Source organism: Cucumis sativus, chromosome 6 (genome assembly GCF_000004075.3).
Source record: "Cucumis sativus cultivar 9930 chromosome 6, Cucumber_9930_V3, whole genome shotgun sequence".
Taxonomy (NCBI): Eukaryota; Viridiplantae; Streptophyta; class Magnoliopsida; order Cucurbitales; family Cucurbitaceae; genus Cucumis; species Cucumis sativus.
Window position 1 is genome coordinate 11,731,479 of NC_026660.2, and position 9,638 is coordinate 11,741,116.

Consider the following 9,638-nt stretch of genomic DNA (forward strand, 5'->3'; position numbering starts at 1 on the left):
TGTCAAATTCTATCAATAATATAAGTCTATCACCGATAGACCATGTTATACATATTGATCTATCATTGATAGACTATACAAAGTTTATCAACGATACAAGTTTATCGGTGATAGTTTTACTATATTTATAATTTTTTAAAAATGTTGCTATATCTTTGTTATTCCTAAAATGTCCTCCAGTTTCCCTTGAAAGAATGACTAAGAAAATACGTCATATTTACAATTAATGAATTAATTGACTTGGCCCAGCCCAATCAGAAACCCTAGGTGGCGCAAAAGGAAATGCTTCATTGAGACCGCATATTCAGCCTCACTATTACTTTTCACCCGCACTCTGTTTCCTCCTCACCCGCACTCTGTTTCCTCCTCACCCGCACTCTGTTTCGCTTGTTGTACTTCTCTTTTCTGGTAGCTCAAGGGAAACTCTCTCTTCCTTTGCTGTCCCTTCATCGTCTCTCAGCTTCTTCTTTCCTGTAACAACTCTCTCTCTCTACGCTTCATTTCCTTGCAATTGTGTCTATTTTCCTTCACTCGTGCTTTCATTTAGGTTTTGTGCGTTTGAGATCTGTTTTCTTAGTCTTTTATATTCGATGAGTTTGTTTTAGATCTGTTTTTGTTGTTGCTGGTATTCGATATATTAAATGGTTTAATCAATTGTTGCGATGTGTACTTAGATTATGAGATTTAAGTTGACGAGTAAGCTACGAAGAAGCTTTATGTTGAAGATTATTGCTAAATTACTTTCTACTATTTGATCTGATTATTCCCTCGTTTAACAGTGATATATTAATTTTTTCTGGCAGTTCATTGTTTCTAAATCTTGGACATCAGGAAATTTGAAGACTTGTCACGATGGTTAGTGTGCTCTTCTCTTGACGATGATAATGTTTGGGATCTGAAAAGTTCTTTAATAATCTTTAATTTTTTGTGTGTTCAGGTGAAGTTTACAGCCGAGGAGCTTCGTAGGATTATGGACTATAAGCATAACATTCGTAATATGTCTGTTATTGCTCACGTCGATCATGGTAAAATTTTTAACATGGGCTGATTTTTTAGGGTTATCAATGTTGGAAGAAATAAAAATCTTTCTGTTGGACATTAATTATAAAGATGCGCACCAATTTAAGTTCACTTCCGCACTAAGTTTTTGTTAGCTTAATGATGCTTCTAGTTGAGGCAGGCCTATTTGAACTAAATTTTTTTTGCTGATATATTGGATCTTTTTGGAAAGAAACATCAAGAAATTTAACGATCAGGAAACTCATGTAGACTACTTTATGGCTATATTTGTGGTGTTCACTCATGATATCGTATGCTTGATTGTTATATACTCGCTGATCTATGAAACCGAGAGGATTTTTCTATTTTTATGGGTGACTTCCTCTTAGCTTGGCTTTCTTCTCTCTGCAATTCCATACATGTTTCCTCTAAAAAACTATTGCTTGAGCTTATATTTTCTCATTGATCTAAATCATTCGTATTGACAGTAAAAGGAACATTTTATGTTTCTTACGAACTAATCTTAAATTGTTACTATGCATCTATTTTAACCCTTATTTGATCACCCCCTTTTTCCTTCTATTTCAGGAAAGTCGACACTTACAGATTCTCTTGTGGCTGCCGCGGGTATCATTGCACAAGAAGTTGCCGGTGATGTACGAATGACAGATACTCGCCAAGATGAGGCAGAGCGTGGTATCACCATTAAATCTACTGGAATCTCCCTCTACTATGAGATGTCTGATGAATCCTTGAAAAGTTACAAGGGAGAGAGACATGGAAATGAGTATCTTATCAATCTTATTGATTCACCTGGGCACGTTGACTTCTCGTCGGAGGTTACAGCTGCTTTACGTATTACTGATGGTGCCCTTGTTGTGGTGGATTGCATCGAAGGTGTTTGTGTCCAAACAGAGACTGTGCTCCGTCAGGCTTTGGGAGAGAGGATTAGACCTGTCTTGACTGTTAACAAGATGGATAGGTGCTTCCTTGAACTTCAAGTGGATGGAGAAGAGGCTTATCAAACATTCCAGAGGGTCATTGAGAATGCCAATGTGATTATGGCCACGTATGAGGATCCACTTCTGGGCGATGTTCAAGTGTACCCGGAGAAAGGAACAGTTGCTTTCTCTGCTGGTTTGCACGGCTGGGCATTTACCCTGACTAACTTTGCCAAGATGTATGCCTCCAAGTTTGGAGTAGATGAGGCGAAGATGATGGAGAGACTTTGGGGTGAGAATTTCTTTGATCCTGCAACCAAGAAGTGGACAAGCAAGAACACTGGCACGGCAACATGCAAGCGTGGGTTTGTTCAGTTCTGCTACGAACCCATCAAGCAGATCATTGCAACTTGCATGAACGATCGGAAGGACAAGCTATGGCCCATGTTGCAGAAGCTTGGTGTTGTCATGAAGTCTGATGAGAAGGATCTGATGGGCAAACCACTGATGAAGCGGGTCATGCAAACATGGCTACCAGCAAGTACTGCTCTTTTGGAAATGATGATCTTTCATCTTCCATCCCCTGCCAAGGCTCAAAAGTATCGTGTGGAGAATTTGTATGAGGGTCCACAAGATGATGTTTACGCTAGTGCCATTAGAAATTGTGATCCTGAGGGACCTCTTATGCTTTATGTATCAAAGATGATTCCAGCATCTGACAAGGGCAGGTTCTTTGCCTTTGGACGTGTGTTCTCTGGGAAAGTTTCAACTGGTTTGAAAGTTAGAATCATGGGCCCCAACTATGTTCCTGGTGAGAAAAAAGATTTGTATGTTAAGAGCGTCCAGAGAACTGTCATTTGGATGGGAAAGAAGCAAGAAACAGTGGAGGATGTGCCTTGTGGTAACACTGTTGCCATGGTTGGGCTGGATCAATTTATCACTAAGAATGCCACTCTGACAAATGAAAAGGAAGTCGATGCTCATCCAATTCGAGCCATGAAGTTTTCTGTATCTCCCGTCGTGCGTGTTGCCGTTCAGTGCAAGGTGGCCTCTGATCTTCCCAAGCTTGTGGAAGGACTTAAACGTCTGGCCAAGTCAGACCCTATGGTTGTGTGTACCATGGAGGAATCTGGTGAGCACATTGTTGCTGGTGCTGGAGAACTACATCTTGAGATCTGTTTGAAGGATTTGCAAGATGATTTCATGGGTGGAGCTGAGATCATAAAATCTGACCCTGTTGTCTCTTTCCGTGAAACCGTTCTTGAGAGGTCATGCCGCACAGTGATGAGCAAGTCCCCTAACAAGCACAATCGACTGTACATGGAAGCACGACCCATGGAGGATGGACTGGCAGAGGCTATTGATGATGGCCGCATTGGACCACGAGATGATCCTAAAGTTAGGTCTAAAATTTTGTCAGAGGAGTTTGCTTGGGACAAAGATCTTGCTAAGAAGATTTGGTGCTTTGGTCCTGAGACTACCGGCCCTAACATGGTGGTTGATATGTGTAAGGGAGTTCAATACCTGAATGAAATCAAGGATTCCGTTGTTGCTGGTTTCCAATGGGCGTCAAAAGAAGGTGCATTGGCGGAAGAGAACATGAGAGGCATCTGTTTTGAAGTGTGTGATGTGGTGCTTCACGCTGATGCCATCCACAGAGGAGGTGGTCAAGTGATTCCGACTGCTAGGAGGGTAATCTACGCTTCTCAGCTGACTGCCAAACCAAGACTTCTTGAGCCAGTGTACCTAGTGGAGATTCAGGCTCCGGAGCAAGCTCTTGGTGGTATCTACAGTGTTCTTAATCAAAAGCGTGGGCACGTCTTTGAGGAAATGCAGAGGCCTGGCACACCTCTTTACAACATCAAGGCATATCTCCCCGTAATTGAATCATTTGGGTTCTCTAGCACTTTGAGAGCTGCAACTTCTGGACAGGCATTCCCACAGTGTGTGTTTGACCATTGGGAAATGATGTCTTCAGATCCATTAGAAAGTGGGTCTCAAGCTGCGCAGTTGGTTGCTGATATCAGGAAGAGGAAGGGGTTGAAGGAGCAAATGACTCCACTTTCGGATTTCGAGGACAAGCTGTAGATCACTTGCGATGTTATTTATTGAGAAGCAATTATAGATTTGCAGAGAAGGTTCTAATTGAGTTGTCTACCCTGGCTTATGGAAAGTTTTTGTTTGCTAATTTATCTAGAAGACACTGTTGTTTTGACTCTGTTATTTTACGTTTAATTTATCTTTTTGAATGAGATCGAGATCGTTTCTTAAACTTCACAATGGAGACCAGTAGAATTGGTTTGTTTCCCTGGGTTTGGATTTTTTTTCTGTTTGTTTCATGCCAGTTATATGTTTTTCGTTAAAAACAAGTGCGGTAGCTTCACATAAAATGGAATACTTTTTTGTGTCTCACTGTTACTGAAATTAACAATCAATCTGTTTTCGATTTATCAGTTGTTTACAGGTTAAGCCATTCAGCCATTTTCGCTAGAACGTCAAGGTCCTCTAAGCTTGGAAAGGAATGACTAATTCAAGCTGCAGACTAACTTATTCGACAAAACGTAAGCAAACGAGTAAGATATTTTGTCATTTCATGCTGATGTTCTGATGTTGGTGATTTGGGGTTTTGCATATCATATCTTTCCCCTGAATTGCATGTTTGTTTTCCACTTTTTGTACGTCCAAAATCACTTATATTATTTTAATGACAGATGTTTAGCGATGCAATTATTGATTTTGGATTTAAGTGATAGGTTAATAAAATCTGTTAAATTAAAAAAAGCTCTTCCTATTTGTGGTGAAATTGTATGAAAGGTGAACTTTTTTCGTCTATCTTCGTCACTACTTTTTTGTGCGCTCTCTCATTTCTCTTAAGTTTGATATCTACATTTCACATGTTTTAATAACTAAGTCAAATTTTTAATGTTAATTTTTTTTTTTTTTGTTTTTGAAACTGGACTATAAACTCAACTCTTATCATTACAAATCAAATCATGGGAATGATAGAATTACTTAATTCTTAAAAACAATAAACGATTGAAAATACTTAATTCAATGCCGTAGTTTTGTTTTTCTTTCTGCTCCACAAAATTTTCTAACTTTTTTGTGCTTGTTTTATTAATTATTATTTTATATTTTTTGCTCAATTTTGTGCCTTTTGCTAACTTTATTTTTCTTTAATTTTTCGCTTTAATTAAAATTCTCTCATTGTTTTCTATTTATGCGTAAACTTATGGCCCCCTTTTTCTTTAAATCTTGTTTTTCTATTTCTTACCTAAATTTTCATCCCTTCGTAGTTTTTGTGTACCACTTTTTATTTTTTATTTTTATTCTCTCAAATGTAATCAATCCTTTTCATTTTAGTATTTTGATGATTCTAAATTTACTGTGAAGATAAACATTGAACATAAAGAACTTCTAATGCAACTAAATTCTCTTTAACAACGGTGGGATCGAATATAAAATAATTTTACGTAAATGCTTTTGCAAAAGTAACTATAATTATTATTAAATTGTTCTCTAAAATCGCCTACCTAAGAAACATCTCTTCGATGGGTCAGCAAACCAAATGATCTTAAGAAGTATTACTAACCCAATCCTAAAAATATGAGTTGAGTTGGGTTTTCGAGTTGTAGAACTTTTGTTTCATGTTTAATATTCATTAAATTTTAAAAACATTATTACATCTTATTCACAAATCCACACATTCAAAAATACTTGCAATAAGTTTTAAATCATCTAGTATTACATAAGGAGAGACAAATATGAACTAAAGCAAAAAAAATATTTTAATAATTATTTTATAAAATTTAATCTAAATATATATAATATCGTTAATTTAGGTTGAGTTGAGTTGAATAAAATTTTTTAAAACATTTATATATAAATATGAGTGGACTAGTTGGCTACTGCCTTTTAGTTTTTTCAATAAATTTGGAAGGACTTATTTAAAAATCAATTTTAACAAACAATGCATGTAGAATTCAATTTCTTTAAAATCTCTATTTCTCAAAGTCTCATATATGTTCTATATATGTATATATATTCTAGTATTGAAAAGATCAATTTTTTTATTTCTTTTTATTAAGAATATAGGAAACAGAACATTATATTTCAATTTTTGTTTTTATCTTTGTTACCCAGAATATTGGTTTAACTTGACTTGATCGAGGATTTACTTTACTTTTCCAAATTGATCGCCAAACATTATTGTTGGTTAGAAACTCTTTTTCTTTACAGCTATTATCCACACAAAGAAAAAAAACCACCCTTACTTGTTCTCTCTTTTGCATAATACATAAACACAAATAGTACACAACATGAAATCGTACTACCACAAATACAACCCAACCATTTCTCCAGTCTTTTAAACGGTAAACCATCCACGATTCTTCCACATCTTCGTCTCAGTGCTTCCTTGCTTCTCTTTCAGCCTACAAAACCAACTCTTATCAGGATTTACATCAACATATCATATGCACCCACACACTTCACACCAACAAAATATTTCGGTATATATAGCAACATCTTACAGCTTTAACTACTCGTTCAAAAGCATCCGGTCCATATCTATCGATGTAACGTTCCACAGATTTCCTAGAATCCAAAGTCATCATCTGCAGTACTTTCTTTTGATTCTCTGGATAGTTTGGGTTCACATATCTTCCAATCTTTACATATTTCCTCACTATATTCTCATAGATATAAGCTGCCCCATTGAAAATTGGTAGAACCAACCACAAACAAGCCACCAGTTTAATATATCCCCATAGTGGAATCCTACATACCATTAATTCCATAGCCTTTGAAAAATCTAAACAATAACAACAACAACAAGAGCCTCAAATAAAAATACAAGCTTTAATTTGTATAGAACTATACCAAACCAAGATCTTCCAAAATGTTAGTTCAAAGAGGGTTATAAGAGAATATATAACCCAATAAGTCAGCCATTGCTGGTCATCAAGGGTTGAAGGACTCTCAATTGCTCTTATTGATGCATATCTGCTCATAATATTTACGAAGTTTAACTTTCTATTAATCATGTCTCGGAAACCATAAAATATTAAGAGAAATTTATAATTCAAATGAGTTGTGTTCACTTACAAAGGATAAAGAAGCATAACTCCAGGCCTGAACCAAAGGAAAAAGTTGAAATTCATTGAGAAAAAACAATGATATTATAAAGGACGAAACTTTCGGTTTTGAGAGTACCCAATAATTGCATCCAAATTTTTAGCTATAGCTCCGAGGATACCCATCTCTGAATTCAACCTTAAAATGAAACTTGGAATATATACTGGTTCATTCAAGATAATGAAAATTGGATGAAGGGGAAGTTTATGATATATATATATATATATTATATATATATATATATGTATGTATATGTGGAGGTGAGTAATTAAGCAAGGTAAAGAATGTCTGTTCCAGGTGTTCTTCTTTACCCAAAGAACAAGCAAAAGCCAAAAGAATTCAAATGAAGTCAATTAATGGATTGAAAATAAAAAGGAAAGGGAATGAAGAATACATATGGGAACTGTTACTTTGTATTCCTTTCCAACTTGCATAAATATATTTAGTCAGAAAGGTGTCTGTTGTTATATACCTTCCTTTTTATTCTCTTTCCCTTTTGCCTTCATCACTTCTTTTGAGGTCTTTTTTTTACTCAATACTATTTGGGAATAATCAATATATTTTTTAATGTCTAAATTGGAAAAAAATAAAAGAAAACACTCTCATTTAAGAAAATATTCATATTCTTTCAAAAGTTGGATATTTCTATCATGTTTCAAACCTACTTATTACAATAGGAAAATCACTAAAATGCTATTTGAAAAGTTGATCTTGTTTTTTTAAGCTTAATCTAAGCATGTATCTAAGTGCATATTTGAATTAATCATAGAAAAAATTTGTTTTATCTAAAATTCCCTTGATAAAAAAAACAAAACAAGCCTTTCAAAAACTATTTTAAAGCGGTTGTCAAACATTTTTTTTCAAATTAATTAAACACTTGAAATATTAAGCAATACACACTCCTAATAAATACCACATTCGTCAAATTCATTGCCACATTAACTTTTTTTCCTCCAACATTCTAAAGAATTTATACTTTTTAAACATTTGTAAAAGTTCAAGAGTAATATTGTTCGAGAATTCCATATTGAAAAAGTTAAGGAATTTCGCTCAATGTACAAGATAAATGAATCAATTCTCTCGTTACCTATCAATTTCGAATAAATATTGCAAACTTAGATAAGAATATGAGTTTAGTTTAAAAATTTTAGTTATCCAATTTGAGTTTGAATTAAAATTTTGGTATGGACGGTGAATAATTTACAAATTCTTATCTTTAAAAATCCCTCTATTTTTGTTTTTGCATTTAACATTTTATGATATCTAGGATGATTACTGAATTCATTAAATATTGCTTTTGTTTGGTAGATGTTATTTTCTTCAATACTTATAAATAAGAATTTGGGAAATTTTGTTTTGATGAAATTGAGTATGGTGAATGTTTGTTATGTAAACAATGGGATGGTGATCGAAAGGGAATGTGATAAGCAATCGGAAGTTTCAAAGTAGGATGCGACATGTCGGCCTTCTGTAGCCATTCAGGTCTTCATTTAATAGCCGCAAAGTCCAAGCTTTTGGAGCTTCAGCCTTTCAGGTATGAAACGACATGTCATTTCCCGTGCTCTTGGATTTGGTTAACCAACCCAATCACTTTCTCATCTATTCACTTCATGCATCAAATGAGTGTTCAAGAAATTTTTTAAAAGTTTGGTCTCTTTTTCACTCAACTTTGTACTTGTTGTTTTCAATTAAACAAAAATTATCTTCAAAAATATTAAACAGAAACATTGGAGTTATGAATGAAATTGACATTGGATTAAATTTAAAAATCTTATAGAGACAAAATTTAAAAGTAATCTTATTTCAAAATTCATTTAAATCTTCCAACTTCATCTCTAAGTTTGTATAGTTTTTTGTTTCAATAACGTAACCCTTCAAATAGTCAATCTAGAATTGTAAATAATTCCATCTTAACTCTCCATTTTTCAACATGGTGTAATAAAATTTTCATTCTTATAATGAAATTAGAATGGGATATTTGTAGGAATAAATTCTTCATTAACATGGTAATGGTTCTATTAGGAGTGGGTTTGGGACAATAAGTTGTTTGAGTTAATTAAGCAGCACCTTTTTGTTTGTAATTTGAATTTTGTTTTATATCTTTTAGATCCTCTCAATTTCAAATATGTGTTTGGGTAGATGACTTGGTTATGTTTTTACAATAATTGTTTCCATACTATAAATGGAAAACAATGCAAAATTTGAATTCACAATTTTAAAATGTAAAATACTATATAAACAAAAAAGTTAATTGGAGTGAAAGGAGAAAAGAATACGAATTTAAGGTAGTTTTCTATAAGAAAAGTTGTAGTGTGATAAGCTTTTCTAGAATAATATATAGCAAATATCACACAAGTTTTTATAATTATGTAAATATGGTAAAGTTATTATTTTAATTTAAAGTTTGTTATTATTCTCAACTTATCATTCAATAATAATATATTTTCTTCTAAATGGTATTTTTTGTCGTGCTTTTTAAAGTCCTATTCACGACTCTTCTTTCACGCTCTTCCTTATTGGTAGATTTCAATTGGTTTTCAAAATCGGTAAGGGCGTCTTCAT

General features: G+C 34.1%; 2 protein-coding genes across 2 annotated transcripts; one reads left to right on the forward strand and one right to left on the reverse strand.

Moving 5' to 3' along the window:
• Positions 1 to 316: 316 nt before the first annotated feature.
• Positions 317 to 4,264, forward strand: LOC101209544 (elongation factor 2). The gene is made up of 4 exons (XM_031886864.1): positions 317 to 473; positions 804 to 855; positions 938 to 1,025; positions 1,588 to 4,264. Exons 2-4 carry the CDS (start codon positions 853 to 855, stop codon positions 4,026 to 4,028), a joined length of 2,532 nt encoding a protein of 843 aa, XP_031742724.1. The 5' UTR covers positions 317 to 473; positions 804 to 852; the 3' UTR covers positions 4,029 to 4,264.
• A 1,823-nt stretch (positions 4,265 to 6,087) lies between these two features.
• Positions 6,088 to 7,300, reverse strand: LOC101218700 (HVA22-like protein f). Its single transcript, XM_004143134.3, has 5 exons — positions 7,155 to 7,300; positions 7,047 to 7,073; positions 6,822 to 6,944; positions 6,473 to 6,719; positions 6,088 to 6,373 (listed from the first exon to the last, which is right to left on the reverse strand). Exons 1-5 carry the CDS (start codon positions 7,199 to 7,201, stop codon positions 6,347 to 6,349), a joined length of 471 nt encoding a protein of 156 aa, XP_004143182.1. The 5' UTR covers positions 7,202 to 7,300; the 3' UTR covers positions 6,088 to 6,346.
• Between the last annotated feature and the right edge of the window lie 2,338 nt (positions 7,301 to 9,638).

Bases quoted from the DNA above. Each gene is read 5' to 3' on its own strand.
- LOC101218700 (XM_004143134.3), bottom strand. From the start codon at position 7,201: ATGGGTATCCTCGGAGCTATAGCTAAAAATTTGGATGCAATTATTGG. The intron at 7,074-7,154 runs GTACTCTCAAAA...CCTTTGGTTCAG, and splicing joins AATTTGGATGCAATTATTGG to GCCTGGAGTTATGCTTCTTT. The intron at 6,374-6,472 runs GTAAGATGTTGC...TTGGTTTTGTAG, and splicing joins TTGAACGAGTAGTTAAAGCT to GCTGAAAGAGAAGCAAGGAA.
- LOC101209544 (XM_031886864.1), top strand. The intron at 1,026-1,587 runs GTAAAATTTTTA...CTTCTATTTCAG, and splicing joins TATTGCTCACGTCGATCATG to GAAAGTCGACACTTACAGAT.